This window comes from Biomphalaria glabrata, chromosome 6 (assembly GCF_947242115.1).
Source record: "Biomphalaria glabrata chromosome 6, xgBioGlab47.1, whole genome shotgun sequence".
NCBI lineage: Eukaryota > Metazoa > Mollusca > Gastropoda > Planorbidae > Biomphalaria > Biomphalaria glabrata.
In genome coordinates, this window is record NC_074716.1 from 8,174,036 (window position 1) to 8,199,536 (window position 25,501).

Here is a 25,501-nt window from a genome sequence, read left to right on the forward strand (position 1 = left end):
CTTTCTTTATCTCTTTCTTTTACTTTTCCTTTCTTTATCTCTTCCTTCCACTCTTTTTTTATCTCTTTCTTTTACTTTTACTTTCTTTATCTCTTCCTTCCACTCTTTCTTTATCTCTTTTACTTTTCCTTTCTTTATCTCTTCCTTCCACTCTTTCTTTATCTCTTTCTTCCAATTCTTTCTTTGTCCATTCTTTTTTTTTGCTAATATCACCATTTTTAACTATTATTTTGGCATGTTGATCACACAAAAAATAACTTCCAGTCAGCATTGCAACCAGACTAAATAGTTACCCATCAGCTGCCCATGTTCTCCTCTTTAACTCTTTCTCTCCGTCATTATTTTAAAACGTTCTATTCATTTTGTTCATTTGTATTTCACTCCCCTGTTATGATTAAGCTTCAATAATGTTTGTTATCAGAAAATGTTTTATTTTGGTCATGCTCTTTTTTGTATTAATAAGGTAAAGTTTATAAAATGAAACATTAAATTTAATGAGGTCAAATCAACGATGGTATCATCAATTAGGAAAGAAAGAGTTAAGAAACTAAAATGTTTACACAATGAACAAATAGCAGTGTAAATAGATGTATGAGGAATCAACATAGCATCAAGAAATACAAAAGATAAAGGAATCATTCATCCATCACATATCCACATTTCCATCACATATCCATCACATATCCACATTTCTTGCAGACCCTTGTAATTACCAACAAAGGTCATGAGAAGATGACCTGGGGCCTTGACCTGAGCCAGCCCAACAAACATCTGGACAATGGGACATTCAAATTTCTTCATGAGAGAGGAATCCCTTTCATCACTCAAGGGGAGACCAGAGGCATTGAGGGTCAGATAGGACCAGGCCAGTCTAAGATAATACTAATTAACTTTTCACCAGGTATTTATAAAAAAAAGTTTTTAGTATAAAATTTTGTTTTTTTAGTCTGTATTTGCTGAACTTAACTTTAACGTTATGCTGCCTTGTTGAAATGTTGGTACATGCTCTGGAATGTAGTATTGATGGTCCTGGTTGAACACTGCCTGCTTCTGTCCAATGGAATGTGTGGGCTAATGTAATAATCTTCAGTTCTGAAGACGTATCTGAAAGCATGTAAAAAACAAATATCAGTACCAAAAAGACTGAGACAGTTTAGACATTTTCTGGAATGGACTTTTACAAAAACATCTTGAAGGTTTTTAACCCAACATTGTTTTCTAAATTACAGTATTATAGTGAAAGGCTTTTGATTGTGATTGTAAAATAAATAATTTTGTTTAAAAGATGCCACAGCCTAGTTGAGAAAAATGGCAGTGGGACATTACTGATAGCTGTAATTTCATTTTAAATTTGAATAATACAATGTTCTTTTAATGTTAATGTCAAGATTTTAAAAATATTATAAAAATATCCAGATTTTTAAAAATCTTAATGTCCAAATCTTAAAAATAAATATGTTTGTTTTGTAAAATGTTTTACATGTTTCGGATGTTCCTTCAGAGTTGAAGATAGTTTACTTCCTAGTCCAAACCTCCCGCAGGACGACGGGGGATGGCAGCGGGCAGGGTTTGAACCCTCGACCGTCGATAAATCCGAACGACAGTCCAGCGCGCAAACCGCACGACCAGGCAGCCATCCTATTATTTCTTTTAGCAATAGCAAAGTCCCCCTGGCAATCAAATCATTAAATAAAACTCACCTATCTGATATATACTTTTCAGTACCCCGACAAAATAGTGCAAACAAAATAGCACCGACAAAATAGCGCAGAAAAAATATATTTCGGCCATTTTGAAAGAATTACTTTAGATATCGTAAAATATGAATAGATCCAAATTTTTTTTTTTGTTTTAATGTTATCATTATTTTTCAGTCATTTTGCAGGAAACACTTTAGATATCTTAAAATGTAAATATGCATACATCAACAAATATGCATACTTTCAGATCGATTAATATTGAAAAAGATAGAGACATCAACAATGCTGCCCAGGACATTAAATTACGAATAATTCGGTACTTTTATACACATCATATATAAATCCGTGCTATTTTGTCTTGCGCTATTTTGACGGGAAATTTCACCCTATTTTGATTGTGCAATTTTGTCAGCGCTACTTTGTCCGCGCTATTTTGTTGGGTCACCAAACTTTTCGCATGTAAATTATGAATGAGTCTGGTGTGAATGTTCAATGTATAATTTGGTTTTCTATAGTTATAATGTTTTGTTTGGTGTAAAGTACAAATAATAAGACATATTTCTTATGGATAATAAAGATTATTATTATTATTATTATTATTGTTATTATTAATATTTTTTATGTTTTACATTTTTTGTTTTGGAAAACATGTACAGTAATTTTCATTTTGTGGCAAATGATTAATGCTAAAGATTTTTGTATGTTCTCCAATTAGACTCACCAGGACGCTATGAAGTTAAGATTCCTGTAGTTATCAATTCTAATTGGGCCAAACCATTCCAGTTTTTGGAGCTTTTTGGTCAACTGGAATCTCCCAAGGTCTGGTTTAACCTTCCGAGAATTGAGCTGATACCAGTGCCTTTATCAACAGAAACATACATGGATTTCTTAGTCTGTGGCAATAATTATAGAAAGTAAGTTATGGGTGGAAAGCATTAAATTGTGGATGGTTGAATTGGTAACAATCATAGAAAGTAATTTTAAATTACAACATTTGTTGTTTTTTTTAAGGAAAAACTCACTAACAGTGACATGTCCAGAGATACTGTGGGATGACACTATTACTATTTCACCATTGACTGTCACCTTCCCCCAAGGCTCAGGTTTTGTTTTTTTTTGTTTTTTTTTAATGCTTCATGAATACTGTCAATTATTTATTATTTTGTTTTATTCACTTTTCCATGTTTTATATTTGCATATAATTTCTATACATTTTTTTTTAACAGTTCTATTTATTGTTTATACTCTCTTGCTTAATATATCATTTTAAACATTTAAATTTAACTTTATAATTTTTTTTGCATTAAAAAAAAATTCTTTATTATTATTTATTACTTAGGCTTAATGTATGAAATTTTTATCTTTAAAAAATATAGATAAATTTAGTGATAAATGATAAATGCAATATTTTTTAATTGTTACTTTCTTTATAAATTTTTATTTTGGTGAGAGTGATCAGCAAGAACTTCCCCAAGAAGTTTACCGTGCTTTTTACTTATTTTAGAAATAAAGCCTTGTGATGGCTCCAAACCAGATAAATTTAGTGATAAATGATAAATGCAATATTTTTAAATTGTTACTTTCTTTATAAATTTTTATTTTGGTGAGAGTGATCAGCAAGAACTTCCCCAAGAAGTTTACCGTGCTTTTTACTTATTTTAGAAATAAAGCCTTGCGATGGCTCCAAACCAGAAGGTGAACCATGGGAAATGCCTTGCAGAGTCACATTTATCAGCTCCAAGCCTGTGTCTTTTTGCCAGTCAATTGTATTTTTTGATCAAGAAGGCCAAAAGTAATTTTTATTTTACCAACATTTTTGTTTTTACCTTTAAATAGTGCAATTAGTGTTTGTGAAAACCTACTGGTTAAGTTCATTGACTCTTGTACAAACTAATGAACTTCTCATTATTGTTATCATTGGAGATAATACCATAGTGAGATTTTTTACCTAAATAGTGCAGTGAGAGAGACAGTATGCAGTGAGGGCAGGGTGACTTTCTATGGGGTTATCATTATAGGTTTTATATAGCGCTACTTTCATGCTTTTAGCATGCTCAGAGCGCTTTGGTCCAATCTCATTTGTGGACCAGTGGGGGGGAGGGGGTATCTAGGAGTTGGTTTTCCGTGCTGCCTTTAGGCGCTCAGTAAACACAACTATGCCCGAGTCGGGTGTCGAACCTCGAGCCGCCTTCTAGGTATCCAAGCCAAGCCAAGCGCACTTGGCCTCTCGACCACGCTTCCCACTAATTTCAAAGAGTTTATTTTGTATTCTGTTGGATTAAAGTTGATAATTACATTGCTGTTGAACATTCTTCTAGAGACTAGTTTTGTGCAGTTCTGATCTTAGTCATTAGGGGCAGGTGATGTTGAAGAGAACTAGATTTAGGATTACATCATTTCCAGAAATTCAAAAGGACTGTTAAAGAAAACAACTTTATGATTTTAAACTTGTCATTAGAAATAGTTTCGTAATACAGAAACAGTTTGGTAATATAGAAACAGTTTGGTTAGAAAGAAACAGTTTATAATATAGAAACAATGTGGTAATACAGAAACAGTTTTGTAATAAAGAAACAGTTTTGTTAGAAAGAAACAGTTTGATAATAAAGAAACAGTTTAATAATGCAGAAACAGTTTGGTAATAAAAAAAAAAGTTTTGGTTAGAAAAAAAAAGTTTGGTTAAAAAAAAACAGTTTCATAATAAAAAAAACAGTTTGGTAATAAAGAAACAGTTTCATAATTAAGATACAGTTTGGTTAGAAAAAAAAAACAGTTTGTAATTAAGAAATTGTTTGGTAATAAAGAAGCAGTTGGGTAATAAAATAAACAGTTGGGTAATAAAATAAACAGTTTGGTAAAAAATAAACAGTTTTGGTTAGAAACAAAGATTTTTGAGGTTATTTGTCTGATAGAAAGACAAGATACTAGCTAGTTCATCTTTTTGTAAAAAATTCATGACACACTTGTCAAAGATGTAATAGTAACTTTTTTCCATCAATGTGGTACCACTAAGTTGCTTCCAACCATTCTGTTCCTCTCTCTCTACCACTTACCTTCTCCTTTTTTTTCCAGTCTAAAGACAGTAGACTAGAAATCTCTGGTGTCAAAGTCCCTCTATAAAACCTTACATTGTCAGCACTAAATTCATTCATATACCAATACTGTCAAAACTCAATATATGCTGTGCTTTAATCTTCCCAATGTAATGTTTGTTGAGCTATGCTATAACTTCCATAATGTAATGTTGTTTGCTGAACTATGCTCTAATCACTTCAACATAATGTCCTTTGCTATCTTTAGATTCTCTCTGCCAATATTTGCTACAGCAGACAATTGCATCCTGACATGTTTCTACTTCCTGGAGTCACATCGTGTAGATCATCAGATTGTTTGTGAAGAAGTAAGTAGGTCATTAAGTTTGAACAGGAGTCCACCATTTTAAATAACACTGCATCCACTATTTTACTGCTTAAAATTAAGATACTTGTTTATTCTGAAGATTTTAACATTTGGAATCCTGTGGCATTTTACATCTTGAGAGACAATCTTTACATTTTGCATCTTCTTGTGTGATTAAAGAGGCTCATCCTTGACACAGGTTGGGCATCTGTGATCACCAGGTGCTGTTGCTCTTTCATCTTTCTTTCTACTTCTGTTGTGTATGCCATCTGCAATCCAGTACTCTTCCTTTATGCTTATTCTCCATGTGGATCTATCCAGTGCCTCTTGTACCCAACTACTAGTGTCAATGTTGAAGACCTTTGCATACATCACTATGTGTTACTGATGTAACATTTTTGGAATAGTCACTACATTCTATTCTCAACTGAATGAGATGAAAGCCTGCATGTTAAGCTATTGTAGTAACTCCAGTGGCGGACCGAAAGGGTTAATATATGTGTGGCCTACTGATACACACAACTCAGGCCAATCACACAGGTCAACGGCTGTTGAACAAGGGACAGTACTGCTAGTTCATGCAAATATGACCCATGTTGTGGTCATGTGACCAAAAGCCTTCAAGGAAGAGACACAGTATGTAACAATAGACAGTTGAGTCCAGGACAGGAAGGCAGTAAGGACTGTGTGGTACCTTTGAGTCCTCGAAAATGTAGCTGTATGAGCTAGAGAGACTAGTAATGTTTAGTTAGGCAGTTCTGTTAAGTACAAGAAAGCATTTGAATTTGATGTAGCCAATTGTGTTGAATTAGCTGTCAATGTATTTGTTATTGAAGCTCTTGTTGTCAAGTTTTTGTATTGTGTGCTGTGTTGTGTTTAGCAGTGTTTGCAGAAGGCCTGATTAGGAGAGATCGTAACACTATGGTCAAAATGTTATTGCCCACTTAGCAGTTCCCCTCTCTCCATAGCAAATAACTGAACAGTTTTAGCTCAGCAACAGTGCAGAATCTACCAGAATGTAGTCACTGTGTTGTAAGTTGTGCACAAGATTTTTTCATGTTTGGGTTTATCTATAGGCAGCACGAGCAATGGTTTGTATATGGAGTATGAATTTTAATTTGCTTAAGCTGGTAGCCAACCAAAGCTAACATGCCTCTCCCTTGTTGCCCTCCTGATTTAGGCACCATTTATTTCACCTTTGCCATGATATACCTACGGCTAATAACCAACAAGCTTTGCATAAACTTTGTATTTATATAGATTTAGGTATTATTTAGATCCATACATACAGCCTTTCAGACCTTATGATCTCTGTGGCAGATGATGTAAGGGTCATCTGTGGCTCATGGTTAAAGAGGGTATCATGTGGCCAGCACAAAGACCAACAGCCTTTACTTTTCCCCAGATATCCATTAGAACTGGGTGGACTCAGAGGCACCCTTAAGATCCCGAAATTAAAAATACTAATCTTCACTAGGATTCAAACCCAGGACCCCTAAGTTTGGAAGCCAAGTGCTTTACCACTCAGCCACAGTGCCTCATACATCCAATTATACTTAATGATAATATCCAAGACACTTTGCATCTGAGTTTTTACCTAGAAAACATATTTTTCTTTTAGAACTTTCCTTTGACTAGTTTACTAGAGTTTTGTGTTAGCAGTTAGGTTGAGTGGACAATACCAGTTCCTATAATCCTAAGTTACATATTGGATGATGATTGGCTAGATCCAGGCTAACTCTGTCAAACAGCTGTATCACAAGCCTATATCTTCTGCTTATTAATAATTGTATCATTGCATTGTGTTCTGTAATGAAGAACCAACAAGCCAGATGTGGTCTCTGGCATTCAAAGACTACAGTAAGATAATTATTTGTCTTCTTTACAACAGGGGACTCATCCTAAAGGGAGAAAAGCACTTCAGAAAGTTAATTATGACTCCCCAAATTCTGGAAGTTCAGGGGAAGCTTTACTTGTGCCATGTGTAGCTCGTAACAACAGCAGACCCAGCACTAGTGCCACAAGTTCCAATTTCCAGATCTCATCCTCAAACTATGAGAGTTCTACATCCGTCACAGGTTCAAAATGTCTTTCTCTTTTGTAGTGTCATAATGAAATCAAATGTTTTTAGTGAACTATTTATCTATAGAACTATGAAATAGAATAGAAAACTTGTCAGGAAAATAACCTTAACACTTACTGTACTGGCCTACCCGATTAGAAAATAACCTAAACACTTACTGTACTGGCCTACCCTATTAGAAAATAACCTAAACACTTACTGTACTGGCCTAACCTATTAGAAAATAAAAGCTTTTAAACTTTTATTGTACTACATTTTTGTATTGTTTTGTTTTCTTGGCATGTTTTGGATGTTTTGTTTTGTTTTCTTGGACATGTTTTGGATGTTTTGTTTTGTTTTCTTGGACATGTTTTGGATGTTTTGTTTTGTTTTCTTTGACATGTTTTGGATGTTTTGTTTTGTTTTCTTTGACATGTTTTGGAAGTTTCTTCAGAATCAAAGCTTATTTCATCCTAGCCCAAACCTCCTGAAGGATGGCAGGGAATGAAGGTGGACAGGGGTCAAATCTTTCTCTATGGCCATTGAGACCACAGTCCAGAGCACATGCCACACGAGACCAGGCAGCCATCTTGTAGGATGGACTTATGTGTGTGTGTGTGAATGGAAGAGAAAAGGGTCAGAAATACCACAGATCCTTTTATTTTGAGATTATAAAACCTTTTTAATTCCGTTATTATTTTTCCATGTTATGACATATTGTTCATCTTTATTATATGTACAATCTACCCTGTTATGATTAAACTTCAATAACATTTTTGTTTGTAATCAGAAAATGTTACTTTTGGTACAGAATTATAGGAAAATGCATGCTCTTTTTTATAACACAAAATGTATAAAACCAGAAATTAATTTAATTTAATAAGGCCAAATCAACGATGCTGTTGTTAATTAGGAGAGAAAGAGTTAAAAATTGTTTTTATTGTGCAACACCTTTGCACGGCCTATTTACTGATATTGCATTTCTTCCTGAATTAGTTTTGCATTTTTCCTCAAATGAAATTAAACTATTTTACATTCTTTTTGACACTCAACACAGACTCATCCATCTCAGGGACTCCCAGATATCGTGATGGAGCCACCAACAGACCACCAATGAGCAAAGAAACTAGTGCCCTTCAGCTCCACTTTGACCGAGCGTACTTAACCAGAGACCTAGAAGGTGGGGAAGGTGGAGAATATATCGCAGGAGTTCTATCAGCCACTCAGAGATGGTTTTCCTCACAAGGATGGCCTGGTGGACCTTATCCCATGTCCATTCCTGAAACATTGAGATCGTAAGTTTTTTTTGTTTGTTTTTTTTTGCACACATTACATTTTTATATTGATGCTTTTATAACATTTAATTATTTTTAGAACTACTTTGCATTGATAATTTTTTTGTATATATTGAAGAAACGGAGTACTTGTTAAAAAAAAGGAATTTTTATATCTTAATATATTTAAATGAAATGTATTTTTTTCAAATTAAGAACATCTTGACCAACAAAAGGATTTAAAATGAATCAATCAAAATATTTTTATTTTTTTTTACCGTGGGTTTTCACTTTTTTTTTTTAATTGAACTTTAATTTCATTTCATGCATAATTAAGAATACAGTCTTATAAAATAAGTTAAATGTTTTGAAACAGGTACTTCAGGTTTCTTGAAATAATTTGCATTTTTTCGAATTCTTTTTTTAGCAAATTTAATAAGTTGTAGTAATTTTGAGTCCACAGAAAACATTTGAAAATGATAAAAAAAATTATTAAAGATACTTTAACTATTCTTTTGAATTGTGTTTTAAATACATATATAATTCTGACATTTTCTTTAAAATCAATATTTTGGATTTGAGGTGTTGAATCTCACACCAAAGGCAATGATCACTGATGTATCTGTAAAATGAATTTAGTAAAATTGCAATATTCTATAGTGTATAAAAAGTTTAGACCCAGCTTGTTACATTGTTAAATACTGTCTTACTTGAGTTATGAAGAAATTAGAAGCTTTCAAAATAATCATTCATTATTGGGCACACAGAGCCCATGTAGTATTAGTCTGTTTTCTTAAGACTTCTGTATTTCTTCAGTTACCTCCGCGCTACTCTGCTAGAAAGTTCTTAAGTGTGAAAATGTTTGAACAATCCCTATCATAGTCCTTCAACCAGGAGATATAAATCTGGTATTCCAATCTCAAAAGGTTGAAAACAAATCATACATTGCTGTGAAGAAAATTAATATTATATTTTTCACTATTGTATGTTTGACACATATGTTCTCTCTCCAGCAATTTATTCATGTTCACTGACCTATATTTGTATGTAATGAATGCTATCTCTAAACACCAAGGTCAATTAGTAAAAAGATTGCAACAGATACGTCTGTTATCAAAGAAGAGACAGTCAGTAAAGTCCCTATTAGAGGCAGCAAAAAACAAAAAGCCAAGACAGGTTTCAACAAAATGGCCAAGACTATCTACGACATGATCAGCTTCCTTAGTGGCCGTCCCGTCCCAGGCATCCCCATCAACTCACCACTTCCTGCAGACCCACTGGAACGAGTCAAGCAGATTTACTGGCAGCACTGTACTCTGTTAACTTTCTTAAGGTCAGTCATTGTTAACCTTTTTGTATAGTGTAATAGAAGCATTTTATACAGGGCTACTACATTTGAAAGTTCAAAACTCAAAAAACTTGTCTTTTTTTTTTTTTTTTTGTTTTGTAGCTGATGAAGGCCTCGTGGCCCAAACGTCCTTTGCTTTACTTGGTCCCACAGGGTACATATATGCATACATATATATACATTTGAAGGTTGTTGTGCTTGCCACATGGCACCATTATTAACCAGAAACAGATGACATTTACTTCTTTTTCTGCCCTATAAGACCACATGGTTGTCAGGGGCAGGTATGGCTAGAAAATAAAATTATTTAAACTGCAAAATAATACCAATATTAATAATAATGTAAATTAGCAATGAGGGACAACAACTAATAAAATGATTTAAAATATTAATATCAAATGTCTCCTACAGTTAGTAAATAGAAAATAAAAATACTAAGATCTGATAGATCAGGTTAAAAAGTCACAGCTTTATCCTAAAACAGATCTATAAAAAGATAATATTCTTGTTAGACAATCCTGTAAGGACAGGTTTGAAAGGGGAACTTTATTTTACTTATTACATTTGAAGGCATGCACCATCTCTTGATCTGGTGTACCCAATTTTGGTTAGAGCTCTACCTGCACTTTAGGATCCGTGTAACTACACTTGATTAAAAATGTTTGTAAAATGTTTTACATGTTTCGGATGTTCCTTCAGAGTTGAAGATAGTTTACTATGGGCAGGGTTTGAACTCTCGGCCATCAATAAATCCGAACGACAGTCCAGCGCGCAAACCGCACGACCAGGCAGCCAAGTGGATGGCTGCTTGGTCATGTGGTTTGCACTTTGGACTGTCATTGGGATGGTCCTGAGTTTGATCCCCCATCCCTTGCTGACCTGCTTGGCTTTTGGGCTAGCACATAATAATCTAAATTTGGGAAGGTATGTCCAAAATGTATTTAAAAAATTCCATTTCTTGATAAGCTGTGCTTTTACTTTACAAGGTGTGCCTTCATTTAATAAGGATATGCACACTGAACTAAAAATCTCAATCTTCTTTTTTAAATGAACGTCTGTAATTTATAAGATAAGAAAATAATTACTAATACTTTTTTTTCTTTAATGCTTATCTTTTAGTTTGATTGGAATGATTTAAATTAAATGAAACATTTGGGTGAAAATATTGTAATAAAAAAGCTTTTCAGTGGCTATCTCTATCAGAATTTTGTTAACTTCATACCTTGCTATGTCTAGCCATCAACTAGCCAAGCAACTTAAGCAGGGCAGTGACTCTCTGCCCAGGTGAAACTTTGATCAGGCACATTCATGCCAGGCTACTGGTAACCAAAAGATAGCTCCAAGCGGGCTAAAAACTGGCTTTACAACTGCTTCCCTGAGAATGGGGGAGCAGAAAAGTAATGCTGCCCCAAAGAGTCTTACGAACACTGAAATGCAGACTTTACTCCCCAGGCAGGAGATAAAAATATAAACACTACATATACAAAGTTGCCAGGGTGGATTCCAAAATTGTGTACTCAAAAAGAAGTCATACAGAAAGAATACAAAGTACACACCACCGACAGTAGTGTTATGAATTTGTAAAACTATTAATATTTTTAATTTTAAATAATGGAATAAATTTCATGTGAATAGTTTTTATAAGATAATATGAAATATTATTCTTTAGATGCCAGGGAGCTTCTGTTGCTTCCATCGACCCAGAATTTCTGATGGCACCTGCTGATTATCTACTTTGGCGTCAGCTTCAATTCTCTGTCAAGAAGGAATTGCTCCGGCAAGGCAATGACAAAGAGGCAGAGACAGTGAAAATACTTTATGAAGTTGATGAAGAGAACTTTGAGTTTATCTCTCAGAGGATGTGGCTGGATGTCTTGCTGCAAATTCTCAAAGTAGGCTTTTACTTGAATTATTTCAGAAATAGGTTTAGTTGGTTCAATTCACAGAATTGAACTATTTCAGTTTAATCAGTTTGCAGAATTGAACTGATTCAGTTGATTCAATTCACAGAATTGAACTATTTCAGTTTAATCAGTTTGCAGAATTGAACTGATTCAGTTGATTCAATTCACAGAATAGAAAGGATTCATTGTTTCAGTTCATGTCAGTGTTTTTTGAGATCTAATAATGTCTAGTTTGTTTAATAAAAGAATATAAATAAGAAACACATACACTTACAGCTATTGAAATTCAACTGTTTATAGCTTATGAATCATTGGTTCCCAAATTGTATATTGTCTAAGCTAACTAATGTCATCATGAACAAAGGTAGGATAACTATAAATAGCTGCTTGATCATGTGGTCTGCTTCAGACTGTCATGGTGATGGTCCTGAGTCCCAATACTGCCCACTTCCAATCTCTGACTTCCTGAATGAGGTTTGGATTAAGATCTAAGATAAGATAAGATAATATAAGATTGTATAATTTTATTGGTACAAAAAAATGGAAATTCATTTGACTTTAATTGTCCACTTCAGTGTATTACTACTGTAACAATAACAATATAGATACAAACACAAACAACATTCACATTGGTAAGATACACACACACACATGACCAGCACTTTATGAATTAGACTTCTATGTACTTCTCTAATTCTCAAAGATAAGTGACCTTGAAACTCCTTGACGGAAACTGGGATAAAGGAGTTTTAACTCTTTCTCTCTGTAATTATTTCCTTCATTCCAATAGAATCATTTATTTTGTACATTTGTATTTCACTATCCTGTTATGATTATACTTCATTAACGTTTTTGTTTGATATCAAAAAATGTTATAGTTGGCATCAAATTATAGGGAAATGCATGCTCTTTTTACACAACACAAATAAAAGTTTAAAAAATCCGAAAATCAATTTAGTTTAATGGGGTCAAATCAACATTGGTATAGTCAATTAGGAGAGAAAGAGTTAAAATCTTTCTGTTCTAACATGAATGGAGAGCAGTCTCCCACTTCATCCAGATCTGATGTAACTGAGGTTTAATGGGTGTTCCTAGTAATCTTTACTTCTGAAGAAATATCGAAAACTTAAAAAAACAAATAATTTGAATGTGAATTGAATATGTAAATTTGTTGATTACCCAACAGTGATCAAATTCAATCTGAGGAAGACTTAAGCCCTGCAGCAAAGTTTGCTAATCACTGGTAAAGATTCACTCAACTCAATTTTTCTTGTCTTTTTCTCAGGTTCTAGTGTTAGCGAAAGTCACTCCCAAGACACTGAAGGCTTTGTCCACACCATACAAAGACATATCCATGCCAATAGTGAACCCTGACCCTTTGGCCAGCAATATCTATGGTGTGCCAGAGCGAATACTGCTGGCCTGGATGAATCATTACTATGAGACTTACAGGGCTCAAATTTGGCAGGACTGCACCAAAGGTCAATGCTTGACACATACATTCTAAATGTTCTAGAATAAAGAAATACATTTATTAACAGCACAAAAGAACAATGTCGCTCATGATTTTAAGCTACACATTTATTTTTTGTACTTTAATGTACTGAGAAAGTGCAAAAAAAAATTATTTGGGTATTTCTTCTTCCAAAGTGCAGAGTGTTTAATCATTGGCTGTCTTCAGTCACAAAACAAATATGACTCATCCTGTGTAACAGTTGTTGTGGTTTTATAGAACAATTTTGCAAAGGGATTTTTGCACATGTTTAATCACTAGGCTGTTTACATGTTTAATCACTAGCTTCACATGTGTTGAATCACTAAGCTGTTCACATGTTTAATCTCTAGCTTCACATGTGTTTAATCACTAGCTTCACATGTGTTTAATCACTAGCTTCACATGTGTTTAATCACTAGGCTGTTGTATGATGTCTTGATGATGTATTGATGGTAATGATGTTCATGTCTTTCTAGGTGGTGTACCTCCAGCACGTTGGATTGTCAACTTTGACTATGACCTAATGGATGGCTTAGTTCTGGGGGCAGTACTCGGAGCACACCTGCCATTCTTGGTTGGTTCTTGACTTTATCATTTATAGTCATCATTTAAATCTCATCTAAATTTGAAATAATGTTTCATTTGATGCTAAATGTCTTACTTGATGCTAAATGTCTCACTTGATGCTGAATGTCTCACTTGGTGCTAAATGTATGATTTGATGCTAAATGTCTCACTTGGTGCTAAATGTATGATTTGATGCTAAATGTATGATTTGATGCTAAATGTCTCACTTGTTGCCAAATGTTTCACTTAGTGCTATATGATTTTTTTAAAGTTTTATATGATTGTATCAACAGATTGAGAGCCACTTAAAATTCATGTACACCCACCCAGTCTCTGCAGAACAATGTTTACATAATGCACTCAAAGTCATCAGTGGGATGAGATTAGCTGATATTGATTATGACATTCAGGTAAAAAGAAATGATTACAAATGAGTAAATTATTGATTAGGACTTAAATGGTGTATGTGATGATTGTTAATATCATTGGATCTAGGAGCAGACAACTGGAATTGAAAACTTGAATTGTTTTATAGAATAAATGCAAAATAGAGCCTTGAGATTTATAACAAGCAAATCTTCACATTAGGGTTAGGGTTACAAATACAAAAACACAACCCAATAAAATACTCAGAAAGATAAAGCACATTATATATTCTAAGACATTCTCATAAAAGTGTTTTTTCTTCCCTAATGTTATTGGAGCATGGATCGGGTGCGCTGAATAATTCTGGAAAGCCAATGACCTAGTACAGCTTACATCTAATTAACATGAATGCCTAGAACATTATTATCTTCACATGCTTTTGTCAACACATTCATGAAAGCCTTTCCACCACAATAAGATCTGTATATAAAGATATATGGCTCATTATGTTACAAACTCTGTATTCACAACAGTGAAACAAAAACTTAATCGCCTATTATTTTTTTCATTTATAAAAATGAATTAAAGCTTACTGTTATATTTCTATTACATTATTTTGTGATTTGATTTTATTTTATTTGAAGTTGGCTGCAAACTTTTGTATGCATGAATCTGTTGTGAACATCCTGGTGAATTCAGATTCTGTATGAGTTTTGTTATGTATTAACAAAGTATTAACATAAACATATGCTTATTCCCAACACAGACTATCATAGAAATAAAAGGTAAAAGCTGACCTCATCATCTCCTTTCAATCACAGGTTTAACCAACAAAGCATTCTCTAATTATACACTTCAGTGTCACCTTGCAATGCATGATTGATATCAAAGAGTCTTAAGTTGCTTTAACAATCTTAAACAATGGTCAACATTTCTAGCACCAATTGTCTGTTTGGCTGTGTTCACATTGTAGTGCTATCCTTTTTAAAAACACATTGTATTTCTTTGGACCTTCATAATTGATGTCTCACACAACTTGATAATACATGGCTAAGAAATTTTGTTTAGTTTAAGAGATTCAAAATTTTATTTAATCATTTTTTTGTTAATAATCAGAATTAATAACAAACTGCAGCTTTATTTCATTTAAATGAGAAACAAAAATCCACTCATCTATAATTTATCACTTTGGCTGTTTTTTTTTGTTTCGTATTTTTAAAAAAATGTGCAATTGTTTTTAAGTTACAAAACAGACTAAGTTATAAAACAGACTAAGACTTTTGAATTGGTCATCTAGGTCTAGTTGTTTTCTTCTTCATTAATGTACTACATTTTGTTAGAGAAAAACCCTAAGAGGTTGTTTTGTTTAATTTCTGAACTTAAACTCAACTCAGCAATTGTGGTTTGTGTAATATAAGTCTAGAAATAATTCAGATATATCCCTTCCTAGAGACTGACATGACACTCTGAACATGTAGGAGTTTGCTGTCAATGACTTTTATTTACTGTCTATACTTAAATGTTTATGTAAATGCTGTATTTCTATTGTCTAACATGGCAGGCCATTGATATCACTGACCCTAATCCGATAGCCATGCTCTTGCTTCTGGTCAACTTGTATCATCGGCTTCCTCATTATGTACCAAAGGCAACAATAGAATTTGTAGGAGATCTGCACACTACAGTTTCAAGACAGGTAAAATTCTTATATGTATACAATTTATTCTTGTTTTCTTGTTTTATATTCATAAATGTCAAAATTTCTTTATAAAAGAATTTCTTTATATAAACTTATTTTTAAGATGGCCTTTTATAAGACTGAAATTAATTAGCTGTTCTTAAATTGTTTTAATAAGGGAAACAAACATTCTCAGAAATCATATCCTAAAGGTTGCCTGTTATTCATTCAAATGTTTTTTTTCCTAGTTTGGTTTTGTAATTCTTTTCATTTTTTGTTCATCACTAAGACAGGGTAAGTACATGCTGAAGTGGCAGAAATCTATGTATAATATTTACATAAACAATTAATCCTATCATTCATTTTAATGACATAGTCAGGCTTTTCTGGGAGTGCAAATAAATCTAAGCAAAAAAGAAATTTATATGAACCTTAAGCATCAAAAGATCTTTACATAATTAAAAAAAAACTATTTTGGCTTTACATAAGCTTATAATGAGTTTGATATATTTTACACTAACCAAAAATGTTACCAAAAAGTTTGATATAGTTAAAAACTCACCTCTCCAGTAATAATTTTCTTCAAGACAGCAAGGCTAAAAATCATTTAAAATTAATAAACTAAAAGTCATTCTCTGGCACTGCAAGCATTAAAATATGTTAAAGGGAAACAAAATTATTGAATAGTCAAGGCTATTCTTATTAAATGTAAATGTTTCTTTGTATTTATACTGATTATTAATCAATCATTCAGTAAATGTTTTATAAACAAACAATTTAATACATTTTAAAATGTCTTTTGAGTAAATTAAATAAATGAATTCTCCATTGCTTTAGGTCAAAGTTAACAACTCTAGTGTCAAAAGTCTGGTCTACCATGTCTTGTTAGCTGGCCCCGATGCCAGAGACTTCAATGTCCAGAAAGGCAACCTAGTGACTGTGTCCCCCAAGTCCACCTTGACCCTGACAGTGGATTTCAAGAGCAGGTTTATGCGCCATGCTGATGCCCTGCTGATTCTTGTGGGCAGGCGCTACGGGGCTACCATGGGGAACACACTCAGTTTTAAACTGACCACAGATATTGATGTGGTGAAGGCTAAAGTAAGTAAAAAGTGTAAAGTAACATGTAGCTCTCAAATGTTCACTCACATCTCAAAGCTCTGTTTATAATCATTAAAAAGTTGGAATGATGGTCCACAGTTTTTAGAAAGAAGCAAAATAATGTGAAAATAAGCTCTAGGAGTTTTAATATAAATTTAACAAATTTAAAATACAGAATATCCAAACATATCTTTTAAAGTTTTTAAAATTAGCTTCTAAAAACTGCATAAATGTGCTTTTCTTTCTACAATTTAATTTAGATACATAACTCATTTCTTGTTGTAGTTATTTTCTCCGCAAATGTTGCCTTGACTTAAGAGAATGCAATTTTTCAATACTTTTATTTTTTCTTTTATCTGGTTGTCTGTTCTACATTAATATCTATTAAACAAAAAAAAACAGAAGCACTTTCTCTTCAATCCAGCATTTTCAGAACTCAATAATTTATCATCTCATCACTCAGTACAATGAGGCTTTTAAGAAATGATTTAAGCCTTTTAGTAAAGTTCCCCTTTCAGACCTTTCGATCTATAGGGCAGATGATATAAAGTTTATCTGTTTCTATTGCCCACAGTTAATGATGGTGTCATGTGGCCAGCACAATGACCAACAGCCTTTACTTTTCCCATACTAATATCAGGTACCCATTAGAGCTTGGTGAACTCAGAGACACCCAAAGATCCCACTATAAAAAAATCCCAGTCTTCACCATGATTCAAATCCAGGACACCCGGTTTGGAAGTTAAGCACTTTACCACTCAGCCACCCTCCTCCTACACTTTTTCTATAAATTTTTTAACTTTTAAACTTTTTTTTTTTCTTTCCTGCCAGGTTGTAGTCAAAGTGGAATCACCTTGTTATGAGATGAAAAAATTTACAATAGATGTGGTCAATCCATTTCATGAAGCAGGAGAGTTCCTCATTGCTCTTGTTGAGTCTTCCAGCGCAGTCGAGAGTTTTCATGAAAATAACATGGCAACATCAAAAGAAAAAGTAAATATGTAGCATTATATTTTCCATCTGAAATGTGATTTAAAGAATGAGTTTTAAGAAAGAATCAATTGAAAGCCATTTACCAGCCATCTGGTATGATTAACTAGACCACAGCTTCAAGTCAGTCATTTTCTTAAGTTAGCTAAAAGGATCTGTGACAACTCATTCTTCTTCAGACTTGGTCCCATGACCATCTCCTGCCAGCCCCCATCTCCTGCCATCTCCTGCCAGCCCCCATCTCCTGCCAGCCCCCATCTCCTGCCAGCCACCATATCCTGCCAGCCACCATCTCCTGCCAGCCCCCATCTCCTGCCAGCCACCATATCCTGCCAGCCCCCATCTCCTGCCAGCCACCATCTCCTGCCAGCCACCATCTCCTGCCAGCCCCCATCTCCTGCCAGCCCCCATCTCCTGCCAGCCCCCATCTCCTGCCAGCCACCATCTCCTGCCAGCCCCCATCTCCTGCCAGCCACCATATCCTGCCAGCCCCCATCTCCTGCCAGCCACCATCTCCTGCCAGCCCCCATCTCCTGCCAGCCCCCATCTCCTGCCAGCCCCCATCTCCTGCCAGCCACCATCTCCTGCCAGCCACCATCTCCTGCCAGCCCCCTTCTCCTGCCAGCCCCCATCTCCTGCCAGCCCCCATCTCCTGCCAGCCCCCATCTCCTGCCAGCCACCATCTCCTGCCAGCCCCCATCTCCTGCCAGCCACCATCTCCTGCCAGCCACCATCTCCTGCCAGCCACCATCTCCTGCCATTCTGCAATAGGTTTAGGTTAAGATAATCTTCAATTCTGAAGGAACCTCCTATACATGTAAAAGAACAAACAAAATGATTTCTGAGATAATTTTCTTTTCAATCAATTTAGGATATTAGGCTCTATAAATATCTCAGATGAAAGGTTAACCAAGGGTTCTCACAGTTTGTGCTTTCTCCAGGAGAACTGGAAAGATCATGGTAGTAGTAAACTCCTCAAAAAAAAAAGAAAGTTTACATATATTAACAAAATAATTTTGACTCTGTATCCAGATTTCAGTATGAAGACTGACTTTGACTTTCTTTTTTTTTTTAACCAAATGAGTTTTAAAAGTGAAGGTCTATTTCTGTTCTCATGCTGTTTATGTCTATGTCGAAACTTGTAGGGCTTTAGAGAGTTAAAACCTTTTGATGGTATACAGTACTCTATATAAAATGTTTTTTAACTCTGATTTTTGTGTCCCAAATTAATCCTTCTTAAGAAACTTTACATTCTGCATAATATTGTTACGAATCTCACTATCCAGGCTCTCTGCAAACTGCACCATACACCACCAACTTAAAGAACTTGACAAGTCAGGGCTCCAAAATAACGTAAAGGTTTAATGTCCATAAATAAGAGCCAATACTGTACAATTGGCAGCACGTAGAACAGTACAAATAGCTCTGCGATAACAAATATCTCTCCGATAACACCGTTCCGCCGTATCAAGTCTTGCACTATCCTCTCCGTCTCGTTCCGGGCTTGCACTGGGTTCAACAGTTCGGGACTGCCTTCACACATTTGGGCTCGTTGTGTCGGACTCGATCACAGACCAAGATCAAGACGCCGTTCGTCTCAACTGTACTTGACAGTACTCCGCACTGAACCGTCGTAATGCTCCGTACAGAACCACACCGTTGAACTGTGCTGTAGTCGACCGTGTTCTGAACTCCTGTCGTGAACCCGCTTTCTGAACCGTCTTGACTGCGACACCTCCGCTCTTTATATAGGGTCCCTACTGGCCTTCTAGAACCGGACAGAACGCCGCTTGACGTTTCTTGGTGGTCAGATGACTACAACTCTCGTGACGCTAATGAGCTCTGTTCACGACGGCGATTCTTCCCGAACCCTCTTGTTGACACTCGTTTCGGCCGATCTTCGTAACTCGTCACGGTTGACCGCTCGTCTAGCGCTGACCTGGGGCGATTTGCGTCGGCTGACTACACTCACACCACTAACCCCATCTGTGCCACCACCAGGTTTATAACAATATTTTAGGCCTAGCATTTATATCTAAATGAATACAGCATAGCCCTAAATGTACTTAGAGATAAGTTTTGACTTCATTGCTTTGTGTTTGATATAGCTGCTTAGTAGTCTAAAAAAATTCATCATTTCTTAAAACAAATTTTCAGGATAATAAAGCTAAATATAATTATAAAAAAATTAATTTTCTGGCACTGAATATATTAGGTCTATTTCTTAACAGAATGAAATAAGACCATCCAAAAAATTGGTTTACTATTGTATACAACAGATATTATATCTTAGACAAAATCTAAATGGTTTGTGTAATGTTATGGTTGGAACTCTAGGGAAGCCAAATTCTGGGGTACTAAAATGGTTGATTTAAAAATAAAGAATAAACATATTAGATCTATTTCTTAACAGAATGAAATAAGACCATAAAAAAATTGGTTAAAAGGTATAAAATAGAGATTATATTTTAGACAAAATATAAATGGTTTGTGTAATGTTGGAACTCTAGAGAAGAAAAATGCTGGGGTACTGAAAGGGTTAATTAAAAATAAAGAATGAATAACATTTATTTTTAACATGCTGGAATCAGTCTGACTTAACTCTTTCTCTCCTTAATTACTTTACATAATCCTATGGAATTATTCATTTTGCTCATTTATAGTTTACTTCCCCTGTTATGATTAAACATGTATAACTTTTAAATTAAAAATTTTTAAAAATTTGGTATAGAATTAAATGGAAATGCATGCTCTTTTTATATAACACAAATGAATGTTTATAAAACAAACAAAAAAAATTTAATATAGTCAAATCAACAATGGTATCATCAATTAGGAGAGAAAGAGTTAAAAAAATATTAATCTTTCTTTAAAGCCTGGTAAAAGTACAGCACAGAAGAAACCAGGAGACCAATTGTCAGACGCTATCCCCCTGCAAGTATTGTCATCAAACATAGAGGCTTCAAATCAGAAAACATGTAAGTTTTATCTGGAGCTACCTAGTGAAAACAAAAAGAAAAATTTAGGTTTCATTATAGGATTGATTTTTAAAAATTTGTATAACAATATTATAAAGGTGATTGATATTAAAAAAAAATAGTTAAAGACCATTTCTGATTGATGATTATGTAAAGTATGCCAGATAGTATGTAAGTATGCCAGATAATATGTGTATTTAAAGGCCAGAACATTGATGAAACAGAATATTTATCATTTTTAGTACATTTCTTGTTTGACATAGAAAAAAGATTGTCTTTAGACTATAGGTCAGTGATACTGATACTTTAAAAAGAACAATTACCTCTGTAGTGGGATGGTCTCAAATTGAAGGAATATTTTGCAGAGACTTACTTAGACAAAGACACTTCTGTGCCATTCTGCCTATTTAGGGACACACTGTCTCCATAGAAATCAGTTCTCAGCAATGTCTGCAGCCTCTTCGCACAAGGTGTTCTCTGCTCTGAGGTCCTCTGTGAAGGTGCGCTGCCAAGTAACATGAGGATGACCCTGTTTGTGTTTTTCTCATAGCAGCCTTCATAGTATTGCTACCCTTGGGAGGCACAATTCATTTTGGCATATTCAAAAATGTTATTAATACCTTTGTACTTTTGTTTTTAACCCTTGACCTTATGATCTAGATCAAGTGTAAAGAAATAACATAAAATGACTGACAAAACCTTTCTTTGATAGGGATAATTGTTAACATAATTAATTTTTGTAAGCTGTCTAATATGCAATGTTAGTAGATTAATCACATTTGTTTTAACCCCTTTTCTCCTTTCACACACAAATACAGCTCAGATCCCAAAGCTGAAAGCTTTCTTCCTGTCGAGTACTTCAATTTACTTGGAGGCTCAAGGGAGTGTGGAGTTAGAAGTGTGTTACTTGCCTTTCACTGTTGAAGAGCGCCAGTGCTCAATCATTTTTGTGAATGATCAGATTGGAGAGTTCCTGTACTCTATAGAAGGAACAGCTCTCCAGCCTTTACCGTCTTACCTCCCTTACGTCCCCAGCAAAAACAGTGTTAGGATCAGCAGTGCAGCCGCAGCAGGTGATTATGTTTTGCTTATTTCTCTGCACGTGTTTCTCAGTGCTTATATTTTGGTTATTTCTCTGCATGTGTCTCAAAGTGATTATATTTTGGTTATCTCTCTGTTTCATGCTGTTATGTCTCTAAAGTGAACTTATACTTAGGTATCTTCAAGTAAACTGTTTATGCTGGTATGTTTGTGTCGCTAAGTACAGATTTATGTTTTTATGTGGGTTTTTTTTGTCTAAGTTGTTATGACATGATTAGGAATTAGTTATTTGTTTCGGGAATAAGGGGAAAGTTTTAATTAGCGACAAGTGACGTGACAGATCTTTAAAAAAAGAAGAACGCTCTAAGTGACGCTAAAAGGAAGACGCTTCTTGTAGAGTAGTAGACTTGAGTACAATAGAATAGATACAGATTTACGGACATAGCTGACAGCAGACGATTCCCTTCTTCATTATTAAATATCGTTATAGAACAACATCAGCGTCGACTACATATTTGATTGTTTCGGCCTTTCGCCGGTGTTACTGAATTAGTTGACTTCAGCGTTACTTCCAGTCAGATTTACACTAGACATATTGTCAAGAATCAACACCGCGCAGAGGCCTTTAACAAAATAAACCAATTTAGGCATTTGAAATGTAAGATCAACATTAAAATATTTTTTGCCTATGCAGGGACAGGGCGTGGCATGTTTGGTGGAGATGATGCAATCATTTATTGGAAATGTGAAGCTGGAATTACTCTGAAGGAAGTGTTGAAGATTCCCATCACCAACGCAGCTAGGGAGAGAGCACTCATGCTGGCTTCTCAGCAGGTTATTGCCCTTTTTTTTCCTTTTACAGTTACAGTACCAACATTATCTTCATGTTTCTGTTTCATTGAGGGAATGCACCATTGTGGTAACTGTTTAGCTTTTTGAATTAACTCTAGCTTTGGTTTAAAGAGAGGTTGAGTGGTAAAGCACTTAGTTCCCGAACAGAAGGGTCCTATTTTCGAATCTTCTGTGAAGTCTTGGATTTTTAATTTTGGGACTTTTAGGGTTCCCCTGAATCCACCCAACTCCTGATACCTGACATTTGTTGGGAAAGTAAAGTGGTTGGTTGTTGTGCTGGCTACATGACACCTTAGTTAACCATCGGCCATAGAAACAGATGACTGTTATATCATCTGCCCTATAGATCACAATGTCTGAAAGGAGTACTTTACTTGACTATTTACTTTTTGATTAAAGGCATGGTGGCTGCGGTATAGCACTTGACTTCTAAACAGAGGGGACTCGAGTTTAAATCTGGGTGAAGACTCATATTTGGACCTTCAGATTTTTTAGGATACCCATGAATCCACCCAGTTGGTGGAAAGTACAGGCAGTTTAAAGGATTGAAGATTATTAGGTCTTAGCATAAACCTACAGGAAGAAATGGGATGGCAGGGAGTAGGACTCAAACAATTGAGAAACAGTCTGGAGCACATACCACACAAATAGGCAGCCTGCCACTTCAGATGGATTATTGTGTTGTTCACATGACAAGTTTGTTATTGACCAACTAAAGAAACAAATGAGCCCTATATCATATGTCTCATGGATCACAAGATGTGAAGGGGGCAATTTATTTAACTTTATATTTGATTACTAGACAATATGATTATTTTACTGTTGATTTCCACTCAAGTCCTACATTACGTTAATTGGGAATTTTTCATGATAAACTAGACAATGGCATGTAAGGAATAACAAAATTGAGCAATTACCTAAGAGCTATGAAATTGGATTCTGCAGTGCTTAAAAAAAGCACTAAATCTTAGAACTTGTAAAAACTATAGCTTGTCAACACTGTACACTACAAAGTGGAGCTATTTATAGTTTTCCACCGTAAATGAAAATCTCTATTAGCTTTATTTCAATCATAAAAATTTTTAAATGAAATTTGCAAACATAAAGAATTCCTTGTGTAATTTCTTTTTTTTTCTGTATTTGCATTATTTTAAACTGAATGTTTCAGCACATGAGTGACCTAGAAATCCAACGCAGGGCTGTTGCAGGGACACTTTCTACCTGCAGCGTGAAGGCCAACACCATCAAACACATATCTAACAATCCAGATGCATTTGTCTCCCTTGCCAAGGTCTGCTATGTGACAATAATAAACCTTCTCTTATATTTATTAACATAACATAGTTTTGAATATTTGAAGAGATTATTTTGTTTTCATTACTCTTTTAGTCATGAAGTGTCTTTTTTAAGATTAAAATGAAAATGTGATTAAATGTTTTGGCTACAAGTTTTTAACTATTTTTACCATGACTATTTGGGATCCTTCAATCTGGAAGCGGCTATGGATCGTCTCATAGAAATGAGATGAATCCTGGGCATTAGCTATGATTAGATTGATGTCACCCACACAGCAGTTCTCCCTCGACATACTTTTGGTGTATCTGAAGAAACAGTAAAGACGGATAAAGTTTGGGGTCAGCAATGTCCCAGGTCCTACCAGGGTGTCACACTGTGTGCTGCTAATTGCCTGAAGTTTATCTGCTCCTTATTTTTCCTCAGTGTCCTGAAGCCTTTCCCATGATTGGGTGTAACTGCAAGGCAGCAGAGGTTTGAATTCAGATAGATTTTTTCTTCATGTAGGTGGGTAGCCAGCTTTGGCTAATGAACCTCTTCTGCCTAAAGCTTACTGGTTTAGACACCAGTTGCTCACTTTTGCCCTTTCTTGTATTAGTGAAAACAGTTCCTCCTGACTCAATATCTGAGCCACACATGAAAGCTGTGAGTTGGGCTGTTGTCACAGGCTTATTGATTCTTTGCCATTAAGAAGCATTTTATAGTGGAGTGCTTATATCCATTACCACTTCTGGCAATGATGACATTGGGAAACTATGACCAAATACAAAAGAAATACATAATTCTTGTTTTTTGTTCAGCATTTATAGCAACTCTGATTGCTGTCTTTATTTTTTTAGTTTTAGGAGTTTTTGTTTATCATCTTTTGTCTTAACTGTTCACATTCTGCTTATGTTATCCTAAAAATACATGTCATTAGTAGTTGGACATTAAAGGCTATGAACAGCCTTTCTTGATCTGCTTACCTTCAGTAATATTAAATCTTTTGTATTGTTGAACCAGAGTATTGGCCCAGTGGCTGATGTCTTCAGAGTGGAAATAGATTCTGATTTTTTTAAAGTCCCTAACATACTGGTCATGCCTGCGTCTAAAGATGGTCAAGGAAAGTGTCTACCAAACATTGGGGATAAAGGTAAGCCAGTAAATTCTTTGCCATGATAAAGTAGCATGCTGTCCTTCTTAACTGTTCTGCACTGCCATACAGTGTTGGTTAGGCTGGGTTTTTGTCCTATTTGCGTCTTTCCGAGGAACAAAATTGGGGTATTCCAAGAGGGTAATATTGACAGTTTTTTAAAGTAGGATGCAGCTGGGAAGGTGTGTGAGGTTTATTGTATGGGTCTGTGAGGTTTATTCTGTTTAGAGGAAAAGAAAATGTCAAGTGTCCAGTTCTGAGTTGAAAGATTGTAACTAACTCTTTGCAGAGAAGGAAATTGAGGCTGGCATCAAGCTTAGT

The 25,501-nt window shown here is 34.9% G+C and overlaps 1 protein-coding gene across 2 annotated transcripts in view; it reads left to right on the forward strand.

Annotated features, from left to right (window-relative positions):
* LOC106078569 (cilia and flagella-associated protein 47-like) overlaps nucleotides 1–25,501 on the forward strand; it is a 66,113-nt gene that overhangs the window by 22,411 nt on the left and 18,201 nt on the right. For both annotated transcript variants that reach the window (XM_056032232.1, XM_056032233.1), the window contains 20 exons: nucleotides 700–901; nucleotides 2,416–2,614; nucleotides 2,712–2,803; nucleotides 3,363–3,492; nucleotides 5,001–5,100; nucleotides 6,991–7,177; nucleotides 8,219–8,456; nucleotides 9,511–9,768; nucleotides 11,453–11,675; nucleotides 12,973–13,168; nucleotides 13,659–13,756; nucleotides 14,043–14,159; nucleotides 15,677–15,811; nucleotides 16,631–16,894; nucleotides 17,726–17,887; nucleotides 20,760–20,862; nucleotides 21,681–21,935; nucleotides 22,598–22,737; nucleotides 23,924–24,046; nucleotides 25,051–25,180. In XM_056032232.1, the coding sequence (XP_055888207.1) occupies nucleotides 700–901; nucleotides 2,416–2,614; nucleotides 2,712–2,803; nucleotides 3,363–3,492; nucleotides 5,001–5,100; nucleotides 6,991–7,177; nucleotides 8,219–8,456; nucleotides 9,511–9,768; nucleotides 11,453–11,675; nucleotides 12,973–13,168; nucleotides 13,659–13,756; nucleotides 14,043–14,159; nucleotides 15,677–15,811; nucleotides 16,631–16,894; nucleotides 17,726–17,887; nucleotides 20,760–20,862; nucleotides 21,681–21,935; nucleotides 22,598–22,737; nucleotides 23,924–24,046; nucleotides 25,051–25,180 (3,352 nt within the window). The remainder of the gene's footprint in view (nucleotides 1–699; nucleotides 902–2,415; nucleotides 2,615–2,711; nucleotides 2,804–3,362; nucleotides 3,493–5,000; nucleotides 5,101–6,990; nucleotides 7,178–8,218; nucleotides 8,457–9,510; nucleotides 9,769–11,452; nucleotides 11,676–12,972; nucleotides 13,169–13,658; nucleotides 13,757–14,042; nucleotides 14,160–15,676; nucleotides 15,812–16,630; nucleotides 16,895–17,725; nucleotides 17,888–20,759; nucleotides 20,863–21,680; nucleotides 21,936–22,597; nucleotides 22,738–23,923; nucleotides 24,047–25,050; nucleotides 25,181–25,501) is intronic.